At 37.8% G+C, this 25,504-nt stretch overlaps 2 protein-coding genes across 2 annotated transcripts; one reads left to right on the top strand and one right to left on the bottom strand.

Annotated features, from left to right (window-relative positions):
- The first annotated feature begins 4,251 nt into the window (after window positions 1–4,251).
- On the top strand, window positions 4,252–5,291 carry LOC105097992 (olfactory receptor 56A1). The gene has a single exon (XM_010990622.2). It carries the CDS (start codon window positions 4,347–4,349, stop codon window positions 5,289–5,291), a length of 945 nt encoding a protein of 314 aa, XP_010988924.1. The 5' UTR covers window positions 4,252–4,346.
- A 12,523-nt stretch (window positions 5,292–17,814) lies between these two features.
- LOC105097993 (olfactory receptor 56A4) lies at window positions 17,815–18,771 on the bottom strand. The gene has a single exon (XM_031460180.1). The coding sequence runs from the start codon at window positions 18,754–18,756 to the stop codon at window positions 17,815–17,817; it is 942 nt and encodes a 313-aa protein (XP_031316040.1). The 5' UTR covers window positions 18,757–18,771.
- Between the last annotated feature and the right edge of the window lie 6,733 nt (window positions 18,772–25,504).

Genomic DNA, 25,504 nt, shown 5'->3' on the forward strand with positions numbered 1-25,504 from the left:
TAATTTACTTCTCAATACTAAGTGACTTACTCCTCAACAGAACAAACATCCTCAATAATTATTTGTAATATGATTCAATTAATGCATAAACTTGATACCTTTGCAGTGAGTACCTCCTTTTTTCTTTTATTATTTTTTTTTGATGATTTTCTGTTTAAGACTAGGAGGACAGATTCCCCATCCTAGAATTTGATGCTCTCACCTGACAGAGACAGGGTGCCTCTTTGAGAGAAGCTCAGGAGTGCTTTTGGAGGTTGAAGGTGGAGATTTTTCACTCTTTAACCCCTGTGCATTCCCAGCAGTAGTAAAAGCCCATGAGGAATAAACGAGGGATTAAAGTAGTAATAGTTAGAACCTAATACATTCCATATGCACAGCCCTCTGGTAAGTCATGAGTGGAAGGTATACGTGGGACCAGAGGACAAAGAGAAGGCCATCAATCTCATTCTCTTAATTCTAGACCTTAGGATCCCTTTCCTACTCCCTCCCCTGACCCACATTGGTGAGATTTGATTTGAAAATTCGTCTCCAAGAACATTTACCTAGTCATCTGCAAGGCGATTTGCAGAATCCCCAGAAATAGATGAAGTCCTTGAAGAATGTAAAATGCGAAAGGAAAAATGACTGACCCTCAGGTTTCTTTCTGGGATCACAGGCCCTTAGGCAGGTGAGTTTATAATATTTTAATATAAAGCGAAAGAGAGTCCATCTCTGACCTTACAGGTCCTCCGGGCAGGCAGTGAATCAGACAGGTTGGAACATGCTTCCTACTCTTGAGACTCAACAGCCCCACCCACTACTTCAACAGTCTTTGTCCAAAAAATGACCCTTCTTCCCATAAAGAAAAGCAAGAAAGGGAGAGGAAAGGGGGAAAGACAGAGCAGGAGTACGCACTGCTGTTATTTCCGCCTTGCAGTGAGAAGAAAAGCCTTCCTTCATGGAAGTGGAAGTGAAGGAAATAAGTTTCTTCCCTAATAGGCAGTGTGCAGGCTACTTTCACATTCTTTGGGTGAGGCTGATAATGTTACATGAAGGTTAGAAAATGTGGAGAGGGGCAGGGAACATTTTTGTGCTGGGTCCTAAATTATGTCAATGAATTTCAAAAGATAAAAACCAACACATAATTAAACTGGAAATCAATAATAATGAGATGTCATGATAAGTCCCTGATGCTTGGAAATTAAACAAAATACATATAAATAATCCATGATTCAAATAGGAAATTAGAGAATATTATAAAATATTTCAAACTAATTGATAATGATACACAGTAAAAGTTGTGGAATGAAGAGAAAATATTTCAAACTAATTGATAATGACTTGTAGAAGTTGTGGGATGCAGCTAAACTAGAGGGAAATGATACTTTTTAATGTTTATATTAGAAAAGAATGAAGATTTAATATCAATTATTTAAGTTGACAACTTAAGGTGTTAGAAAATGAATAAATTAAGCAAGAGTAAATAAAAGTAAGGAATTAATAAAGATATTAGCAAAGTATTATTGAAAGCAGAAACAATAGGAAAATTAGCAAAACGACAAAAACAAGGTTGATTCTTTGGAAAGATTAATAACATTAATAAAATCCTGGTAAGATTTTAGAAAAAAATCTTAATTTCTTTTTCTTTAGAAAGAAAAAAAGAAGTGCAAAGGATCAATATGATGATTGAAGAAGTTATTATACAGACCATACTAGATATTAGAAGGGTAATAAAGGAATGATACAAACAACTTTAAGCCAATAAAACCAATTTACTTATGAGATTTTAGGACACGCAAGTTATGTGAATTCCAGCCCCCAGGCATCGTAAGTGCAGACTTGTGATTAGTACTTCTCAAAGGATAGTCTTTCTTTTCTCAAGGAAAATCTTCCCTTCCCCTCCCTTTCCTTCTCTTCCCTTACCTTCCCCTCCCCTCCCCTCCCCTCCCCTCCCCTCTCCTCCTCTTCCTTTCCCTTCCCTTCCCTTCCCTTCCCTTCCCTTCCCTTCCCTTCCCTTCCCTTCCCTTCCCTTCCCTTCCCTTCCCTTCCCTTCCCCTCTCTTCCATTTTTCTTCTTCTGTTTGGTAAAGGAGAAAAAAAAATCATACAGTCAGTTTGACTGATTTTACTTTAACTTCATCATCACAAACCCCCAAGGGATACTAAAAAATATCTGTGACTGAAATAATCAGCCACTCAGAAAAGTGGTTCTAAGTACACTGAAGAGGTAGGAAGGAGTCAGAATATGTATGACCTTCAATTAATTAAGTAAAAATGTGTTGATTCTACTACATTCCAAATACTGTGTGAGACACTATACTAATGAGGAACAAAATCAACATGGATCTAATGCTCATTGAAGCTAAGAGCCCAGTTCATGTGTAGTCCTGAGTAGTCTATATTATGAGAACTGGTTTTATTTTATGAACAATGGGAGGCTACTGATACTATAACGTAATGTTTGCATAATAGAAACTTGATGAGGGCAGAGACCTTAACTACTTCATTCAACTTTTTATCCCTGTGACTATTCTAGTGTTGGACATATGGTTGGCAATAAATATTTATTGAATACTGAGGTTTACACAGGATAAATTAGCTGCCCAAATTCATGCAGATATCAACAGCAGAGTTGAATTCAGGATAATATAAAAAGCGGGAAAGAGTACAGTTTTGTTAAGAAATTCTGGAAAGTTTTAATATAACATTTCAGGATTTTGAAAGTGGTATAAAGTAATGTTTAAGAGGATGGTCTGTGAAGTTCAGCAGATAGATATAGATTTGAACTTCAAGTCCATTTCAAATACTGTTTCCCACCTCTTAACTACCAACTAATAGCACCTTAACATAAAGTTAAGAGGGAGGTTCCCAAGAGATCCAGCTCATCAGCCACAGGGTCCCAGTATCTCAGACTATTACTGTTCCCAGCTGGCTTGGAGAAGAGGGTGGAACAGTGTGAGTAGTTGACTGCAGATCATAAAACTCTCTAGATTTTTTCAGCAGAGCCAAGGAAGCAGTGGGAGTTCTGGTTACTGGATGCAGACAGCTGACTCCTTTAGATATCCTTTTCCTCTTCTGGTTCCTTAAGTTTGAGTGTGAAAGAAAGAGAAAGAGAGAGATTTGGTATCTTTGTCCAAAACTGAAAGTACAGTCTTTCTACCAAATGGGGATGTGGGATAGATAGAGTTTATTGAGAGATGAGAGACTTGTCTTAATATTTTGAATACCCACAGGAAGGATGTACAGAGGGAAAGATTGAATACATAGCAGATGGAATGAATAATAGGTCAAATTTCCTAAGAAGATCAGGGTAGATAGACTCCACATCAGAGATGAAGAGACTGGAATTAGGAGGAGGGATAGATATTCGTGTATACCAGAGGCGAAGAGGAGAGCAGGGGTATAGGCATTGACAGGTTTATGAGAAACTTGAGGAACTCGCATCTAATAGTCTCTGCTGTCTTTGTGACACACTTGAAGAGGTCATCTTCTGAGAGAGGATTTAGAATTTAAAAAGAATTTAGAAAATTTGAAAAATTGCTTGCAGTGGGTGAAAGAGTGAATTAACCAGAGGTTATTATAATGGACTTACCCATGAAGTGCTCATGTGAGGTTGGTGATCATAAATATTAACGAGAACAGTTTGCCTTTGAGCATAACATTCTCTATAGGAACATTGAACTGTGTTTGTGCAGGCTTAAATTAAGTTTGTCCAGGGTGGACTGTGCCTGAGGAACAGTAAGTCAGAATGACAGGGGAGCCTTGGAGATCCTCTTTGTATTTAATCAGTATTTACTTCTTTTTTCTACTTTATCATAGGATTGGAAGTATATCATAAATTTTTCCATCTCCAGTTTACTTTTGGGTGTGATAAAAAGTGAGGAAAACTAATTTTTTAATGACTAACAAATTATGTCAGCAATATTCACTAAAAAGACCTATGGTTAAATATGATTTTATAACATCTTTATTAATTCTCGATTACTCTGTAAACTATGAGCATTTCTGGCTTATGGGTTCTATGATTGACCAATTTGCTTTTGTCAGTATCATTTGGACAAATTTTTATAGCTTTACAGTGTGTTTTAATGAGGTAATTCTCATTTTTCCTTCTGAACCTTGTCCCTTGTTTTTCTTATTTGTTTTTCCAAATTGTTTTTAGAAATAATTTGCCAAGCCCTTCTCCCATTCACATATATCTCTACTGAACTTTGCCTTCGTTTGGGATTGTTCTTCTATATATCATCAGTTTTCTGGGTGAGTAAGGGTTAGCTAGTATTTTGACATTTTTGTTTCCTGTTGGCCTGATTTCCTGTTTCTTACCATACAGAAGCCCAGGTGAAATCTCCTCAGTTTAGGATTTATTTCATGACATCACCCAGCAACTACTCTTCTGCTCCAGTCTCTGAATTCCTCCTCATTTGCTTCCCTAACTACCAGAGTTGGCAGCACTGGCTGTCCCTGCCCCTCACCCTCCTCTTCCTCCTGGCCATGGGGGCCAATGCCATCCTCCTGATCACCATCTGGCTGGAAGAATCTCTGCATGAGCCCATGTACTACCTGCTCAGCCTCCTCTCCCTGCTGGACATGGTGCTCTGTCTCACCGTCATCCCCAAGGTCCTGGCCATTTTCTGGTTTGACATCAGGTCCATCAGCTTCTCTGCCTGTTTCTTCCAGATGTTCATCATGAACAGTTTCCTCCCCATGGAGTCCTGCACATTCATGGTCATGGCCTATGACCGCTATGTGGCCATCTGCCATCCACTACGATACCCATCCATCATCACTGGCCAATTTGTGGCCAAGGCTAGTGCTTTCATCATAGCTCGAAACTCTTTGCTGCTTTCACCTGTTCCCATTCTCTCTGCCCAGCTCCGCTATTGTGGGAAAAATGTCATTGAGAACTGCATCTGTGCCAACCTGTCTGTGTCCAGGCTCTCCTGTGACAATTTCTCCCTGAACAGAATCTACCAATTTGTGGCTGGTTGGACCTTACTGGGCTCAGATTTCCTCCTCATCTTCCTCTCCTACATCTTCATCCTAAGAGCTGTTCTGAGGTTTAAGGCCGAAGGGGCTTTAGTCAAGGCTCTGAGCACATGTGGCTCCCACTTTATTCTCATCCTCTTCTTCAGCACCATCCTGCTGGTTGTGGTGTTGACAAATGTGGCCAGAGGGAGGATCCCCATGGACATCCCGATCCTGCTCAATGTCCTTCACCACCTCATACCCCCTGCCTTGAACCCTATTGTATATGGATTTCGAACCAAAGAGTTAAAACAGGGGTTTCAGAAGTTGTTACAGAGGGGGCTTTAAATGCACAGAAAGGGACTCTCTATGGAAGAACCTATTACAATTTCTTCTGTTTCTATTTGAGGATGTGTGATTGTAGAAAGGAAAATAATGCTTGGATAGTGAGCATTTCCTACCCACCTTCTGTCCTTCCAGGCTCAGGAATTACTGTGGATCTCTTAGTAACTGACCAGATCCATTTGCCTAGTTTGGGTAACTAACTTTCTCAGGTACCTACCTTTGTGTCTAAACATTTACATATTTAAATCATCTCACCTTCATGAAAATTTGGCAGGGCAGGGATTATTGTTTCACTTTATATATTAGAAAGCAAAAATGGAGAACTGTTGACAAAAGTCACATCTGGTGAGTGATGGGGCTTCAATTCAAGTACAGGTCTGTCTGACTCCAGAGCCTTCCATGACATAGCACTCCTTCCTCAGATACCACTGAAGCTCTAGCTCTGCTCTTCAGGCCATGATCTCTGTGCCATTTTTGTGAACCTGCTGCTTCCAATATGCATCTTGTCTTTAGGTCTTGTCCCTTCAGAGTCAGGAAGAACTAAGCAGAGGCACAGAACTCAGAGAGGTCACCATCTTTTTCTGATCATGATGGTCCAGCTTCTATTAAAAAAGAGTAATAGTCGTAATAGTACTGCTTATGTCCAACAGAATCCTCACATACCTTCAAACTCTTTATGAGAAGTCCAGGACACCAAGAACCCAGGTGAAGGGAGAAGTGGGGAATGAGAAGATCAGTAATGTAGGAAGTGATAAAACTGACTGTGGTGGTGTAGGGGACATTCTGTTTACTCAAAACCAGGTGCTATATTGTCTAGGACTGCATGCAAAAACCTCAAATGAGGAACATATAAGTTTGGCATATGCTAAAATTTCTGGATGTCACAATCTGGTGAAAATAGGTGAGGAAACATAATATATTATTGTAATTGGTAGGCAGTGATATCATTATTGAAATGTAGTAGGGAATTTAGGGTTGGAGCTCATCCAGTTGCTTTACCCAAGGTCAAACATGATTCTTATTTGCAAAATTTCATAGACTGAAAGCAAGAGCCACTCTATTAAGAGGTCCTTAAGCACTGGTTCTGGTCAGCAGATTCCAAAATTCTTAAAGGCCTTTGAAATGTAGAGAGATCTAATCCCTTGCTTTCAACAAATAGGATCTTTGTTTTTCAAATGTATCTTGACTGATAAATTGCAAATACTGGATTTGAAAAGGTATGTATTATATGGCATCTGAGTCTAAAAATTTGGTGAAAGGTGGAGAGCTGGGGAGCTCCTTGATTTCTTTAACTGCAAAGTGCATGAAAAAAGTAGTGAAAAAGTATTTTAAAGAAATTTCTTTGAAGAATGAGCAAAACTTGGTTATCTGTTGGGTGTGTGAGGAGAGAAGGACAATTATATTCTCATGCTGAAACTTCTGTGGGTTTTATCATCTCCAGTCTTTGGCTATTCAAGGAATATTAGCATAAGGTTCTCTTTGTATGAATGAAGACAGAGATTGGGCTCCCCAGGCTAAAAACATAATTAACCTGGAGGTTTGGTCATGTAGCTATCTTTGCTTAGCCCCTTAACCTTGTGAATACAAGATTCATAGTTACATGTTCTTCCCTGAGACACTTATATTAATTCTGAGTACATATCATATTGTCTCCACACACAAGGAAGAAAATTTTGGTGGACACTTCACTTAAAAATAAAGGGCAAAGGTATAGCTCAGTGGTAGAGTGAGGGCTTAGTCTGCACAAGGTCTTGGTTTCAATCCCTATTACCTTAAACAAACAAACAAACAAACAAACAAAAAACAAACAAACCTAATTATCTTGCCTCCCCCCAGAATTAAAAAAATAAACCTAAGTGCCATTCTTAATCTTGAAGGTCCTGAATTAGTCACATCTCACTTGATTTCCCATTTCTATAAACCACTGCCCTTCCTCCAGTCTTAAAATCTATTTTCTTCAAATTTCTTAGGTATATTTTAGATTCTCCAAGTCATTGTAACCTCAGCAACCCCCAGAAGTGTATTCCCTTTTGTTGTGGGACATAGTCCTCCTAAGATGCTAATGCTTCAGATGGAAAACCTATCTTCTCCAGCTGCGGGGAGAGTAGAAGGCTCATGCAGTTACAAATCCAACCCTCGACTCAGTGAGGTGTCAAAAGTTGGATGGTGCGTTCATCAACTTGTCCAGCATGATTGTACATACTCAAAAGCAATGTTAACTTATAAAAATGGAGCAAAAGGTCTAGATTTGCCCTCTCACTTGAAACCACAACCAAAGAAACTGGACAAAATATATGAAACAATGGTTCTGAAGACACCGAACATCAGCCAATGGAGGGTAGGAAACAAATGAGGTCAGTTCTTTTCACTGGAGAAAGATTGTTGCAGCTTTCTGGAGAGAGATTCCCGGCCATGTAAAAGGAAGGATGAACTGAAGTGTAGACTGACAGTCTTTCTGTGTTGAGGAGAAGGACATGGGAGTCAGGGGAGGCCAAGGCAGCTAGAGTTCACAAGTCTCTCTTCTTGGAGAAAAGAGAACTGCCTAGAAAGAGGATTCCAAAAATCTATAGAAGGGCCCCCTTAAGTGAGGGAGTATAAAGCAAACTAACAAACTGATGGGAAACTGCTTGCCGATTCATTCTTTACTGAGAATAACTTTAACCCAGATAATCTCAGAAGGATGGACAGACCCTCCTGAGTTCCTCCTGAAGATTCATTGAAGTGAAGAGGAATGTAGCACCCTGTAAAACACCCTGGTGTTAACACCTTTTCTGTTCCATCCAGTTTTTCTGTTAAACTTCAAGATGCCAACCCCAAGATGGGCTTACAGTCCTAATGGCATGAGTCTGCTGTGACTCCTTTGCCAGGCAAAGCAACGAAACTGTTCTTTTCTCTGCTCCCAAAACTCTGCCTACGAGTCTGAATTCGCTTTTCGAGGTGCAGAGTGTTTTTCAGTAATATAAGTATTGGGCAGAGTACTGATTGGTGTACGCATGGGTGGAAACTACCCCCAAATACTTGAGAGAATAAAAACAAAAACAAGAACTCACATAACGACAAAGGGAGCTCAGGATGGCATTTCAGAGTTCTCTAGTTGAGGCTTGTGAGTCAGGCCTTTTTCCTCTCTCCTCAACTAGTCATTAGAAGGGGGTCGCCCCAGGGAGGGAGCATTACCTTGGAGGAGGCAAGAGCAATGCACCAGAGGAACACAGCTGAATGCCGTTACCATTGTCACTGTTCAGTGTAAGAGAGGAACTCCTGACCAACACAGTAAGTTGAGGAAGGAAGGAGTTTTAGGATCAGAATAAAAATGGTTAAATTAAAAGGGGAAAGGGCAGGGAGGGATAAATTAGGGGTTGGGGATTAAAAGACACACATTACTATATATAAAATGAATAAACAACAAGAACCTGCTGTATAGCACAGGGAACTATATTCAATTTCTTACAATAACATATAATAGAAAAATGGTTAGATTATCATCTTTTTTGTATAATCATTAAAAATAATAAACACATCTTTAGAATTAGTTGTATGTTCAGTAAGATGTTCAGATATGAGATAAACTTGAAAAATCAGTAGTTTTCTTTATACCAGCAAAAATTATCTAAAAATATTAGACATTAACATACCATTTACAGTAGGAAAAATTTTATCAATGTGTAGAAATTGGTATTATAACAAATATACAAGACCTTTAAGGATACAATTTTTTAAAAATTAAAAAAATTTTAAATTTCACTATAGTTGATTTACAATATTGTGTTAGTTTCAGGTGCAAAGCTTCATATTCTTTTCTATTATAGGTTATTACAAGGTATCAAATATGGTTTCCTGTGCTATACAGTAAATCCTTGCTGTTTATTTTATATATATTGGTATGTATCTGTTAATCTCATACTCCTAATTGATCCCCCCATCCTCTTTTCCCTTTAGTAACCGTAAGTTTGTTTTCTATATCTGTGAGTTTGTTTCTTTTTTGTAAATATATTGTTTTCATATCCCACATTTAAGTGATATTATATAGTGTTTGTCTTTCTCTGACTTACTTCACTTACTATGATAATCTCTAGGTCCATCCATGTTGCTGCAAATGGCATTATTTCATTCTTTTTTATGGCTGAGTAAAATTCCAATATATATATGGATATCTGTATCTATCTGTATCTATCTATCTATCTATCTATCTATCTATCTATCTATCTATCTATCTCACATCTTCTTTATCCAGTCATCTTAGGTTGCTTCCAAGTTTTGACTATTGTGAGTAGTGCTGCTACAAACATTGGTATGCAAAAATATAATTATAATAACGTGTTCAAGGTATTTAAGTGAAGATCTGATTAAATGTAGAGATAAATAATGTACCTGGAAAGGATACGTAAATGTTTTAAAGATATCAGTTCTCCCCAAATTAATCAATAAATTCAGTGTAATTTCAAGAAGCACTCCCTCAAGACTTTCAGTGGAATGCTTGTTACAGTTATTCTAAAATGTATATGGAAAGTGAAAGTTTCATTAAATGGAAGAGTTTTAAAAATGATTCAAGTCACACCTTAGCAGATAGTGAAACATACTACAAATTCATAGTATATAAAATGGTTTTACCTAGTGTAAAGACAGGGGATATAATAGTTTCTAGTGGACTCATGTACATGTTAAGCTGATATGGGATAATACCATTTGCATATATATATATATATGCACACACACATATAAAATCTTAATATACACATTAAAATACTGGGAAAAATACATAACAGACTGTTTATGCCAGCTATTACTATTGGGCAAGATTTTGCCGGACTTTAAATGGAATACAATTCATATAATTCAAATGTTAGAATGTCAATGTATTATTTTATAATTGGAGGAAAAATTAAAAATTACTATTGATTGGGCTGTATTGTTCAGGGTGAGAATTCAAGGGATGAATATTGAATTGGTGAGAAAAACGTATCAGTGTTTATAAATACAAAACGAATGTAAGAAATCAGTGAATTCAGAGAGACATTTAAAGGTGATCAGTTAGGAACTTGTGGGAAACTGTAAAAGTAAGAATGGGAGGAGCGGGAACTCGAAAGCAGCCCTTTCTCTTTTTATTGGCATGATTGTAGCATCCTTTCTGAAATTTGAATTTTGGCCATCAGTCTGTTCCGGTGCTATCTCTGCCCAGCCCTATTGTGTTCCAGATGCATGGCTCCCAGCACAAGAGAATAGAGCTGTGTTAAATTCCCAGCAGAAACAGCTCATGCCCTGCTTGCCCACTGAGTTGTTATCTCTTTCTTTTCCTCATTGTCTCTATTACTGATGGACTCAGTCCTCCTGAGCAATATAAAGTGACAGGAAGGTCCATACAAGCAGCAGACTGCTACAATTACACCAATCCCGGACAGATTTGTAAAGGACACTAGGATAAGTGTCTGCTCATTGTCAAATGCAACGTAGCTCCCAGGCAATTGTGCATCTGATCAGACAACAAGGAAATTAAATGAATTATTTATTGCCTAACTAAATTATTTGTCTAAAATCAGTGGGAGATACTACAGGTTAAAAATTCACATCTCAAATTATTTCTCTATTGAACATATTGTTTGCCTGAAGTCTAAACTTTCCCAAACTTTCTCAGATTTATCCTTAATTTAAGAAATTATACCATATGTATCCCTCCTATAGTTATCAATTACTTCATTTACATGCATTTATTTTTCATCAGAATGTCATTTGCCTATAGTGGGCATCCCATGGCTGGGAAAACTGGAAATGGTTGAAAACTTAGTTCAGCCTGTGCTCAAAACTTAACCTTTCTTATTTAAGCTCCCAGTTTTTGACTTATCTCATTTTTGTGGTTGATACACCTCTAAAACTTAGATTTGAAAAATTCTACGTTCTGATCATCACTTTCTAACTTCAGGCTTAAATTTTTAACTACCCTTAGTACAGTCACAATTGTTGGACATCAAGATGACCAAGCCATTGAAAGAATCCCCTTCTTCTATTATTCCTCCCTCTCTTATCTTGACCTTATTCCTTGTCAAGCTTAGAGTCTATGGCTTGTCATTGAATTATGCTCTTGGAAATGGTCTAACCTCCTTTGTTCCTTCCTTCTACTGAAGTTGCTTGGAAAAACCCAAACTCTGCTTAAATTTAAATATGTCTCCTCTGTGAAAAATTGAAGCTTTATAGAAAGAAAAAAATCCATAAATAAGCATATTGATTGCACATTAAATTTATCATCACAAGCTTCGAATGTAAACTCAACAATACCCAGAAATCTGTATGATGCTGTTACAGTAAATGAGTCCATGTCCACCAGGTTATCAGGGACAGAATCCTAAGAATTCTATTTGATTTCTACATTGACTACCTCATTTCTAATTCATCAGTCTATTTACTTGACTTTTCTTCCAAAGTTTGTCCCCTTAAATTCATTTTCTCTGCCACCAATCTGGTCCAGGCCACCATCTCTTGCCTGGACCAAGTAATAGCCTCCTGACTATTGTGCTTTTGTGCTTCTACTCTTGTTTTTCTTCCCATTTACACCTCTCTTCATTAAGGCCTTTTTAATCCAACTTATCTAAAGTAATTCTTCCACAGTAATGCTCTAGGATGGCTTATGCCAGGATTTGGTATATTTTCTTTATATAATTACCAAAGCTGTCTGCATCTTATGATTAAATGAATAAAATTAAAAACATAGTTAATTAAAAAATAGAAAATATTTGCACATAGTTCAAAATTTTTAAAGTTAGATAAAAGTATTCAGTAAAAGTAATTCATTCTCTATATCAGTATTATTTCTGACAGCATATAATGGAAAACCTAAGTAACGATGGCTTAAACAAATTAGAAAATATTTTGCCTTCCATGTAGAAGAGTTTCAGAGGTGCACATTCAGGGCTGAAACCAGAGATTCACTAGTGTCTCCATTTCTGCTTTACTATGCTTAGAATCTGACTTTCATCCTCAGTGTTGCTGATAGTTTACGCTGGTTGCCAGAAATTCAGGTACCAATCCTTTGCCTGTTCCAAGAGGAAGGAGGGAGGGCAAATGACCATTTCTCAGCTGAGTTCACATTAAAGAGTTATCTTGGAAACTTTGCCAAATAACATCTACTAACATTGGAACCTGAGAGATACAGTATTTTGGCAGTATGCATGGATATTTAAGTAAAATAATGTTTAAAAATTTTTTTTTATTGAAGTGTAGTTGATTTACAATGTTAGTTTCAGGTGTACAGCAAAGTGATTCAGTTATATACATATATGTGCATATATATACTTTCTTTTCAGATTCTTTTCCATTGTATGTTATTACAAGAAATTGAATATAGTTCCCTGTGCTATACAGTAGGTCCTTGCTTATCCATTTCATATTTAGTAATGTGTGTCAATCCTCAACCCCTAATTTATCCCTCCCTACCCTTTCCACTTTGGTAACCATAGTTTGTTTTCTGTGTCTGTGAGTTTTTTTTTTTTTTTTGTAAACAGAAATGATACAAATTCTATTTACAAAATAATAGCTCTTTTTTACCAAGGAAGAAAGGTGCATTGGGTAAACACCCAGCAGTCTCACACACATATATATACTTATTTGTATGTATTCTTGGTATAGCATTACAAAATTATTTTGTATAGCATTCTATGTACTCTTTTTGCCTCTTGCTTCTTTGCTAAACAATGTATCTTAAAAATTATTCAAATAAGTACATTTAAAGATGCTTTTCCCTTTTATTTTAATGGAGGTACTGGGGATTGAACCCAGGACCCCGTGAGTGCTAAGCATGCACTCTACCACTGAGCTCTACCCCTGCCCCCTGATGCTTATTTTCTTTGAACAACCACATAATTAGAATGAACTCTTGGTGAGGGCAGGGGCCACATTAGCCTTACTTACCATTGTGTACAGTATCGAATACAGTTTGTGGAGCACAGTAGGTAGTTAGTATCTATTTAATGAATAGGTCACAGAAATAGCAGATTCCAGAGCTATGGTTCAAATCTTCTTTTGATTTAAATGATTTTATTTCTATGATCTTATCCACAACCTTGGTATGTTAAGTTAGACTGACAGATTTCTTTATGTTGAACTCTCTTTGCATTCTGTAGGGGGTAAATATGTTTATTAGTTAAACAAATCTTAACGGTTTTCTGAACTTGATTTGCTAAGATTTTGTTTAGGATTTTAATACCTGTAGTTGCATTCATCAGAGTAGTGGAGACAGGAGAGAAGGATCATTTAGAACACAGACATTGGAATCTGATCAATGTGGTTATGAATATAGGCTAACCGTGTGACTTTGGGCAAGGCTCCATCTATCTACCTGTCCCATACATAGGAGGGGTGAGCTCCAGAGAGTTGCTTATTCATATCTAAGATGATTCAATGAGGAAAAATATATAAGAACTTAAGTAGTTTAGGTCACTCAGCATACAAAATGTTGACATTATTGTAATAAAGGCTATCTAGTCTCTTTTCCTACATTTTCTACCATGTTTGTGTGTCAGGCTTATGCATCAGATCCCTGGATTCTGCCTTCTAGGCAAGTTCTTACCTCTGTTTCAAGCCACTCAGTCCTTCACATCCCAAATCTCTACCTACAGGAACACCGTAAGACACAATTCCCAAAGGTCTCAGCTCTTTACTCACTGAGTCTTTGCTTCCCAAGCCACCTTTTCCCATCAGGGTCTAAGAAGGAGGGTAGGAGACAAAAAGGAGCTCATAAAACTCACAAGATTTATTTAGCAAAGTCCCAGCAAGGTTGCTACTACAGCTGGTACATCATAAAGGACTCATCCTTTCATGTCTTCTGTAAGTTCCAGGGCCAAGGGAGGATAGTGCAGGCTGTGCTGGATCTAGATAGGAAGAATGACAAGGCAGGCAGGGATCCTATTCTAACAGGCAACCTCCAGTAAACAGGAAGAAAAAGGCAATGACGAGGTGGGAGGGGTGGTGACTCTGGATGCATTAACATGTCTGTAAGGAGCCTCCTAGTTTCTCTTTCTTCCTTCTGCCTTCCTAGGAGACTTGCTTGGTTAGGAGACTTAGTGCAAGAAGAGAACTGGGCTTCATCTTGCCTGACCAAGAAAGAAAGGTCTATAAATCCTACAATGGGATAACAGGTGTAGGGATGCTGAGTTTAGTATGTCACTGGACACCTGGCACATGGGTTCAGGGAAAATATGGATGGAGAAGCTCCCCCTAACTCTGTCCCAGTAGAGCAGTTTAAACTGCAGATAGATAGCTTTCTTTAGACTGATAGAAATCTTTCTTTTGTATTTAACCAAACTCAGTTTCTCTGTGATTTTTCTCTGATGGCCCTAGTTCTGACTTTTTAACCCAAGCTAGCCACTCATGTATCCTGAAGTTATCACTGATCTCCTTGTGTTCTGCAGGCTACACATCTATATTTTGTAACAATGATGGCACCCTTTCCCCCTCAAAAATGGGATCAACACTTTTTTTTAAATCACATGTTCATTGTAGCATTATTCACAATAACCAAGAGGAACTGCTGACATAAAACAATTAAACTGCCAGATTTTCCTCTAGCAAAATTGGGTTTATTTGGGATCCGCACAGAATTGCAACTTGGGGTCTGTAGCCATGGTGAGCCACAGGCAATTCCTGAATGGTGAGGGAAGGAGAATTCTCTTATAGAGGAGAAAAGGAAGTTAGGATGGTTATAGTATACAAAGAATCTGTGGTTTTTCACTGGCTGAGCCCTTTTCACGAAAGGAATCTTTCATCTTCCTGTTGTGCTGTGCTATTGTCTTAGGGTGTGAGAGGTCCCTCTTCTGGTCTACCAACTCTATGTAATTGAGGTTTCTGTTTATTAGTAAGTAATTTTACAGAACTAGCCTGTGTCCATCAACAAATGAATGGATCAAGAAGATGTGGTATATATATGCTATGGAATATTATTCAGCTGTGAGAAAGAACAATATCCTGCCATTTGAGACACATGGATGGAACTTGAGGGCATTGTGCTAAGTGAAATAAGTGAGGAGGAGAAAGACAAATACTGTATAATTTCACTTACACGTGGGAATCTTGGACAAAACAAAACAAACTCAGAAACAGAAAACAGACTGGCCCTTGCTGGAGGCGAGGGAGGGGTGGAGGGAAGGGGAAATTGGTGAAGGGAGTCAAAAGATGCAAACTTTCAAATGTAAAATAAATAAATTCTAGGGTGTAATGTACAGCATGATGACTATAGTTAACAATGCTGTATTGTGTATTTGAAGGTTGCTAAGAGAGTAGATCTTAAAAATTCTAATCACAAGGAAAAAATTCTGACTATATGAGGTGAAGAATGTGAAACATTATCATTTCACAATATACATATCTCAAGTCATTAAGTTGTACACTTTAATATAATGTTATATAAAATAAATGCATAATAAAATTAGTAAAGTGATTTTGAAAGAGTTATGGTACTACCTAGAGCAAGAACATATCTCTTTATAACAACCATATTGGGACTTGTTTATAAGTTGATGATCCTTCTATGATTCAAGCATTATAGATTACATCCTACCTGCCATAAACTTCTGGGCATCAAATTAATATTTATAATGTGTCTGCTAAGTGCCAGACACCAAGCTTGAGTTGGGAATATGAGAAGCTTGAGATGTAACTCAAGGATTTTTGTAACTTACCAGGTTATGCTGTCTCATAGCCAAAGTTGCGACCAGTGGTTTGTGGAAAGAGTTCAGGCTTCAGGAACCCAAGAGACATGGACTTATCCAGGCTCAATTTCTGTGACCTTGGGCGCCATTTTACTTCTCTGAGTTTCAGTTTCTTTAGGGGGCAACAGAAAAACCTTGCACAGCAAATGTATAGATAAAATAAGAATGCATGTAAAGTGTATGGCATGTGGTAGGTAGTCATTTAATAGTAACTCAATGGAAAGGAGAGATTAGAGGGGATGAAAGAAAAAGAGAGAGCTCAGCCTCCTCAATTCTTTGACCCTTGATGAGACGAAAGTTATAAAATGTGATATATAGACCCTAAAGAAGGTTCAGCACTTCAAAAATGTATGCATGCAATAGCATTTAACCCCCCAAAATGCAGAGAAGAATGACTTATCTAGTGCCAAAGAAAGATATCCTAAAAAATGTTCCCATCACAAGAAAAAAAAGGTAACTATGTGAGTTGGTGGATGTTAACCCAACATATTGTAATAATCATTTTACAATATACACATATCACATCATTATGTGTACACTTTAATACAATGTTATGTGTCAATTATATCTCAATAAAACTAGAAAAAATAAAAATAAAATGACACACACAAGGAAAGAATACTATAGAAAGATTACATTTTGATCAGATCATTCCACAAACATATGTTTCAATACAAAAGAAAGTAGAATAGACCAAATTGGGAAATGTATTCAAGTGAATAAAAATGATGGATTTGAAACTCTTAATTTTCATCCTCAAAAGAGACAAGTTGCTGTTGTAAAGTAATCCTTGAAAATATTGGAAAATGTGTGGCATCATTAAAAAGGGGATTGCAAAATAATGGAACACACTTATCCATGAAAATCAAACCCTACACCTTCCATGCCTGGAAAATTGTTGACAACTGTACCAGCCACAGCTCAGGATAGAGGCTGAAGCAAACAGGGCAATAAAGGGAATGAATAGGGCAGGTGATTTGTGACTAGGATGGGAAGGTCAGAGTTGGATACAGATGGTGCCTGAAATTTGATTGAAAATTCTAAGTTCCTTACAGGCAGGTAAGATGGAATAAAGTGAAGATTATAAAGTCATGAAGATGAAGATAGTGAAGAAAAGAACATACAATAGTTCAAACAATACAACTTCTTCCCCTGCAACCCCCACCCCTAAAATGTTGTCATTCTCCTTTATAGATAACTGAAGAAAGAATTTTAGCAGAAAGATGGAAAAATGGGAAATGCTGCTGCGCCCAAAGATGCTGCATACACACAAAATCTTAAGGGGGTCTGAGAGGATCTGAGGAGCCAGAAGATGGCATGTCTGCCACAGGTGCTAGAGAGAAGAGTCAAGGATGCTCAGGATCCCAAGATGCAAAGTTCTGGACTAAATGTCTAATCTTCAACGCAGTCAAACTTTTACAACAGAAAAGTCATATAAGGGTGCACTAGGCTAAATTGAGACAGGAGAGGCATCTAAGTCCTTCTTAAATCAGGAGACAGGCAGATCTTTTTAAGGTTATTATGTATATTTTGTTTCTTTAGTGTTTCAAACACTCCTACTCTAATCCAGCTCCATTTGACTGAGACTTGGCAAGACTTTGGTTAAAGGATTTGGTAAGGGGAAATACCCAAGTAACCACAGAATCCCGGAAAGGGAGGTTTCCTTTGAAGCAAAAGGAAACAAAGATTCACAGAAGAATGTTTTCATTGTTTTAGATATTAAGAAAAAGGAAAACAATAACTTTCCAGGGTTAAAAAGTGAAAAATTTCCAATATACAAAAAATTCCTGACTTTCATTAACAATTCCAAAAGTAGATCTGATCCTTTTTACCTCCTACAACCTCCTCAGTAGCTTCTGGATTCCCTGCTTGATCTCCTTGGTTCTCACACCATAAACAATGGGGTTCAGAGCTGGGGGGATGAGGTGGTGCAGGATGTTGAGCAGGATGGGGACATCTGGGAGAATTCTCTTCCTGGCCAAGTTAGTGATGGCCAGAACCAGCAGGACTGTGCTGAAGAAGAGGATGAGGATGAAGTGGGAGCTACAGGTGCTCAGGGCCTTGGCCGCAGCACCTTCAGCTTTGATCCTCAGCACAGCTTTCAGAATAAAGGAGTAGGAAAGAACAATAAGGATGAGGTCAGAGCCCAGTAGGGTCCAGCCGGCCACAAACTGGTAGAGCCGATTGAAGGTGATGTCGTCACAGGAGAGCTTGGACACAGAAAGGTTAGTGCAGATGCAGTTCTTGATGATGTTCTCTGCACAGTATCTGAGCCTGGCAGAAAGGATTGGAACAGGAAGAAAAAAGAGGCCATTCCGGGCCACAACAAACATGGCTGCCTTAGCTACAAATTGATCAGTGATGATGGATGGGTACCTCAGTGGGTGGCAGATGGCCACATAGCGGTCATAGGCCATGACCATGAATGTGCAGGACTCCATGGCAAGGAAGCAATTCATGATGAACATCTGGAGGAAGCAGGCTGAGAAGTTGATGGACCTGAGGTTAAACCAGAAGATGGCCAGGACCTTGGGGATGACGGTGAGACAGAGCACCATGTCCAGCAGGGAGAGGAGGCTGAGCAGGTAGTACATGGGCTCGTGCAGAGAGGCCTCCAACCGGATGGTGATCAGGAGGGTGGCATTGGCCCCCATGGCCAGGAGGAAGAGGAGGGTGAGGGGCAGGGACAGCCAGTGCTGCCAACTCTGGTAGTTAGGGAAGCAAATGAGGAGGAATTCGGAGACTGGAGCAGAGGAGTAGTTGCTGGGTGATGCCATGTAAAGTATTCTAATCACGCTGAAAATCCAGAGTCCTTAAAATGTGGAACAGATTATATCACCACGGACAGTATGTGTAATAGATGTAGTAGAACTTGGATTTCCACTGAGGCTTTTAACTTGTCCCAATGATGTTTTCAAATCATCATCATCATCACTAATCATTGTTGACATTTAACTGAACACTTTTCATGTGCTGGGCACTATGCTGAATATTTCATATTCATTATCTCACTTTCTCCTTTTAAAAACACTGAAGAGTAAATAATATTATTATCATATTTTCACAGATAATGAAAGGGAACAGGCAAAGTGGGTCTGAGTAGTTTGATCAAAATTAGAGAGCCCCTTTATTGTATTAATTTCACAACTTAGTCAGGGATTTCTAAAGAAGATAGAACATTTCAAAGATGCAAAATGGACCATAATTCTCTCATAAGGGACATCTTTAAGGATTAGAACTACTTGTCTTTAAGAAAAGTATTCAAAATAGTTGAGGTTCACAAAAGGTAGAAAAGACAGTAGCTAGTGAATGTTTGAGGCATATGAACCTAAATAGGAGTACATTTACCTGGTAAGTAAAATTATCTGTGATTCCTTGAGGCCAGGATCCAGTTATCCAAGTGTATGAAATCTATGTTCCTTAAGCTCGTCTGCTGTGATTCTAGCTGTTTCTCTCATTGGCTACTGTCTTATCTCCCTCACTACTAAACAAGGAACAGAGTGGCCAGGCACCCTAAGAAGGGTGACAGTAATGGCTGTAACAGCCCCAAATAGAAAAGAACCAGGGAATCATGGCAGGATGAGAGCAGGATCCCAGGAGGCATCTTATCAGTAGAGTTGGAATTACAGGTGCTGCTCATGTGTCCCGCCTGACCAGCCTCTTCTAGGAGGGTGAAGTGTGTGCAAGATGTCAGAGAAGGAAATGGAGGTTTTTGATTTGATCAAGGACTTTAAATATCTCAGACTTTGCAAATACAGATTATACAATAAACACACAAACACAACTTTCTACTCGTTGTAGGGCTTTAAGAAACCAAGGATTCAGGGGTAGGGACAATTATGTATCAGCTCTGTCATGTATTTCCATTTGTGATCCAAAAGTTATCCCCAGTGTGATTCAGAGAAATAAGAAGGATAGAAAAGATACTCACCTTTTCTGAAAAGGCTTCTCCTTTCCAATAACCTCAGTTCTAAATCACCAGAGTGACTGAAAATACTTGAAAAAGCAAGAGAATAGTACATCCTCAGTATTTGGTCTTGTTAGGTACACAAATGTATAACATGGATTAAGTAAAAACTTAGCTTCTGAGAGCGTAATCAATAGAAGAAATTGAACTTCTATGACACAGTATAATTGTAGCTCTAATAAAAATGATCTTACAAAACCACTGGGAAAGAGACAAAAGTACAGATGAATGAAGCAATGTGCTATGGTTGAAAAGTTAGCCTTAGATGGAAATGAATTCCAAGTCTGGCTCTTATACTCACTGTATGACACTGACAGCTATATAAACTCTATGACACTGAGTTTTCTCATTTATAAAATAGATAAATGATATTTAGCATCAGGTATTGTTGTGGGGAGGCTTGGCCTCTTAGCTGTGATATGGGTGGGGGTCTTTGAGCTTACAGAAGTTTGGGGCTCGCAAACCTTGTATGGCCACAGAATGACTCAGCCGCAGCTCAAGCGAAATAACAGCTGTCTTTCACTGTTGTACCAGGATCTAAGTGTCTTTGCAGGGTCAGCATCTACACTAGACCCCACTGAAAAAGTTTCATCTCCTTTCCCGACCCCTCCTGGACTCTCCTCCTATCCTCATGGTCCCTTTACTCACAATTTTCTTGGCCCCAACTTGAGACTTACCAGCTTCAGAAGTTTGCACTGCTGCTGTTTCTGGCTATTGAAAAAGGTACCTCAACTGGTCCCTCCAAAGGCTGTGGAGGCTGATTTTATGGACTCTGTCTCCACTATGCCCCTTCCGTCCCCATTGCTCATAGGAGTTTGTGCCCTTGTTGACACCTGGACCCTGAGGCCCTTTTGTCTATTTCTCAGGAGAGTATATTATAAAAGGCTTAATTCAGCATTGTGAATAGAGTGAGGGCAAGAGAGATCAAGACTCTTGGAGAGTCTAAATAAAGAAAAAGAACCCCCAAAAAAGAAGGTTAAAGAAACTGAGTCTTCTTAGGAAAAATTTCTATGGCTATAGCTGAGGGGAAGGAACTGAATAAAATATCCACAGTCTTATAAGTCTGTGGAGGGAGGTGGCAGAGGAACATCCCAAGCATCAAAGGAGCCTGGACCTCAAGAGTCCATGGACCATGGGCAACTGTCAGGGCAGAAGGTACTTCCCTGTGATCCCATCTCATGCAATGGGACCCTAACTGGTCTAGACCCAAGAAAATCTCCGGGAGTGGCCCTGCTTTCATATGTGATCTCATGTCCAGTTTTTCACTTTCTTGGATATTCTTTGTCTAAACTCTTTTTCCTAAGTTTAGTGGCAGAAAAATGCAGCTGTTAACAATACTCACTTTCTACAGAGCAACACTTAGTACTGGTTCATTTGGAACCTGTTCAGCTACCACTCTGAATGGATGCCCAGTAGGACCTAGAGAATAGCCTCTGTTGTGAAGGTCTCAAGATGCTTCTTAGGGTAGGGACATTCAGGCTAAATGTAGGATCATTTAGGCTTTGGGCACAGGAATCACAGAGAGGAGAATGAGTGGAATCTGGTTCTAGGTCTCACACTTCCTGCCTACAGTTTCTGCAGAAGGAGGCATCAGGGCAGACATGTAGATGCAACACAATCGCATTCCCTTCATGCACTACCTCCTCTTTTGTACCTACCTCCACCTTGATACACAGAAGTGCTGGGAGAAGCAACAAGGACCTGGACAGTATCAAACTGAGTTGATTGACATGCCATTTAAGAAAGGTATTTCATGAGTGAGTCATTGTTCAATTAAAGTATGTTGCTGAGCAAATGCCATTTACTCTGGGCAAAACATCCTGGTCCTCAGTTTCTTATAAATGAATAATCCCTCTCCATTCTCAGATCATGAGGATGTCAGGAAGGGAAAACTGGAGGCTTAAGTTTGAACCCTTATTTCACTATTTCCTGGTTGCTTCTCCTTGGCCAACCTTCATAAGCTGTCAGAACCACAATTTCCTCACCTGAAATATGGGATTACTCAACCTTCCAACACAGACTTGTTAGTTACAGGGATAAATTTACTTATATTCTTAGTGACAAGCATTTTGACCCTACTTTGTCCAAAAAACTATACCACATGTTAAAAATACAGTACATAAAAGTATGGTTTCTACCATCTTAGAGAGATGACCAAAACTTAACATATAATAATAATAATAATAATATATAATATATATAATAATATATATTATATATAGTAATATAATAATAATAATAATAGTAGTAATAATAATAATAATAATAATAATCTTCAGAATTCTTAATGTGTTGTATTATTACAACTATTAACTGATATCTTATTTAATCCTCATAACAACCTAATGAAATATGTATGATTATAGTCAACAACTGTAATTAACAATTCCTGATGAGGAATCAAAAACTACATGTTATGGATTAAAATGTGTCCCCCCAAAGATATGTTAAGTCCTAACCCCCATTTACCTGTGAATGTGACCTTATCTAGAAATAGGATCTCTGTAGATGTATTCAAGTTAAGAGCTACCAGTTAACACAAAGACTGATGAACTTCAGTTCCACCTTGTTCTGGGAGTACATCCCAAGTTTCCAGTTTAGAATGTGTGTGTGGGAGGACAGTTATCAGACTCTGTTTTTAATGGGCCCCAGCCTTTGAATTCTGTCTTCTTCATGCCAGGGAATTGCCAAATTTTTGCTCCATTTCATACTGATTCTTCAGGATTGGCAAATGTCCTCAGAGGAGAAGTAACTTTCAATCCTAGATTTATTGCTCAGTTTTTAACCTTCTACTAGATTTTTAACCTTTCTTTCCTAACTCTTCAGTGCTTTTAAAAATGTTTCTATTTTATTAATTTAAGCAGTCTTTTAAAAGTGACAATTTAGCTGGATAAAAATTTGAATATTGACAAAATTTTATACACATATTAATTGAATAATATATAATATATATGTTATGTAGAATGTGTATGTTTTCTAAACAACATATAATATATAATTATATATACATGCATACTCATATATATAATGTTATATATATACATATATGTATTCCCACAGATTTCAGGTATCTATTATTGCTTTTGAGAAGTATACTGTCAGTCAAATTGCTGTTCCTTTGTAGGTAATGTATCATCTCTCTGGCTCTATTTAGAGCTTTTTGTCTTTAAGGTTTTAGTAAATGAGAATAATTTTTAAAAAGTATCTTGTATATAGTTAGTTAAACTTCTTGAATCTTAAGATAATTCAGCCATTATCCCTTTGAATATTCCCCCACCATTCATTTTCTGTATTCTATTATGTCAATCCAGTTTGGTGTATATTGGGTCTTCTTATTCAACTCTTTTTATCTTTTCACCTCTATTTCACATTCCATTCTCTTTCAGATAGCACTGCTTTCAGATTAAGCTTTTCAATTTTAGCTGCATTTTACTAATTCTCAACTCAGCTCTATCAATCTTTTGTAATCTGTTATTCTTTCTTTTATACCAGTGACTTATACTTCTTAGATTTTTCAGAAGGTATAGTTGTTATTTTTTCAAATATACCTGGTTTTCTTGGGTTAATGATCCTTCCTCATATTTTTTGACTCCATCTTTTGTTTCTCTAACCATTTTAAACATAACTTTTTCAAAGTTCTTATTTTAATTATGCTGATTCTTGCATATGTTTTGTAATTTTGGATTGTGAGCTCAGGATCAACAGATCTGTTTTTGTGGGATCGCTTAAGATCATGCTGAGAACAATTTACACATTAATTTCTCCACTTGGGTTTTCTCATGCCACACTGTGTAAATTCTAAATCAAACCTAATTGAGGGAAACTTGACTTATTCTCTCTAAAGCAAGTTCAGGACAAAATGTGTCTGTATTCTAGTGTTTTTATGTGTATGTGTGATTCTTATCTGCCCCTTCACTTAGGTTAAGACCCTTCAAAATCTCTGACACTTTGGGCACATGTGTGTCTTAATTCTATCTCCTACCCTTGTGGGTATCAAAATTTTGTGTTCTCTTTATATGATGATATAAAATGAAAACCCTTTTTTTTTTTGTAGAAACTCATGAATATTCCCATTACAGCCATAGATTTGATGACCTTATTTTCATCTCGCATTCTTTTTAATGACTAGCAAATTTCCTTATTTTATTTTATTTTTTAAACATTTTTATTGATTTATAATCATTGTACAATGTTGTGTCAAATTCCAGTGTCGAGCACAATTTTTTAGTTATACGTGAACGTATATATATTCATTGTCACATTTTTTTTCTCTGTGAGCTACCATAAGATCTTGTATATATTTCCCTGTGCTATACAGTATCATTTTGTTTATCTATTCTACAATTTTGAAATCCCAGTCTATCTCTTCCCACCCCCCTGCCCCCTTGGCAACCACAAGTTTGTATTCTGTGTCTGAGTATATTTCTGTTTTGTATTTATGCTTTGTTTGTGTTTTTTTTTTTTCAGATTCCATATATGAGTGATCTCATATGGTATTTTTCTTTCTCCTTCTGGCTTACTTCACTTAGAATGAGATTCTCCAGGAACATCCATGTTGCTGCACATGGCGTTATGTTGTCGGTTTTTATGGCCGAGTAGTATTCCATTGTATAAATATACCACTTCTTCTTTATCCAGTCATCTGTTGATGGACATTTAGGCTGTTTCCATGTCTTAGCTATTGTAAATAATGCTGCTATGAACATTGGGGTGCAGGTGTCATCCTGAAGTAGGGTTCCTTCAGGGTATATGCCCAGGAGTGGGATTACTGGGTCATATGCTAAGTCTATTCCTAGTCTTTTGAGGAATCTCCATACTGTTTTCCACAGTGGCTGCACCAAACTGCATTCCCACCAGCAGTGTAGGAGGGTTCCCCTTTCTCCACAGCCTCTCCAGCGTTTGTCATTTGTGGATTTTTGAATGATGATACCTCATTGTAGTTTTGATTTGCATTTCTCTGATATTAGTGATATTGAGCATGTTTTCATGTGCCTGTTGATCATTTTTATGTCTTCCTTGGAGAATTGCTTGTTTAGGTCTTCTGCCCATTTTTGGATTGGGTTGTTTATTTTTTTCTTATTGAGTCGTATGAGCTGCTTATATGTTCTGGAGATCAAGCCTTTGTCGGTTTCTTTTGCAAAAATTTTTTCCCATTCCATAGGTTGTCTTTTTGTTTTACGTATGGTTTCCTTTGCTGTGCAGAAGCTTGTAAGTTTCATTAGGTCCCATTTGTTTATTCTTGCTTTTATTTCTTGTAGGAGAAAATTTTTGAGATGTATGTCAGATAATGTTTTGCCTATATTTTCCTCTAGGAGGTTTATTGTATCTTGTCTTATGTTTAAGTTTTTGATCCATCTTGAGTTGATTTTTGTGTATGGTGTAAGGCAGTGTTCTAGCTTCATTGTTTTACAGGCTGCTGTCCAGTTTTCCCAACACCATTTGCTGAAGAGACTGTCTTTATTCCATTGTATATTCTTGCCTCCTTTGTCGAAGAGTAGTTGACCAAAAGTTTGAGGGTTCATTTCTGGGCTCTCTGTTCTGTTCCATTGGTCTTTTTG

The sequence above is a fragment of the Camelus dromedarius genome, chromosome 12, assembly GCF_036321535.1.
Source record: "Camelus dromedarius isolate mCamDro1 chromosome 12, mCamDro1.pat, whole genome shotgun sequence".
Classification (NCBI taxonomy): Eukaryota; Metazoa; Chordata; class Mammalia; order Artiodactyla; family Camelidae; genus Camelus; species Camelus dromedarius.

Bases quoted from the DNA above. Each gene is read 5' to 3' on its own strand.
- LOC105097992 (XM_010990622.2), top strand. From the start codon at position 4,347: ATGACATCACCCAGCAACTACTCTTCTGCTCCAGTCTCTGAATTCCTC.
- LOC105097993 (XM_031460180.1), bottom strand. From the start codon at position 18,756: ATGGCATCACCCAGCAACTACTCCTCTGCTCCAGTCTCCGAATTCCTC.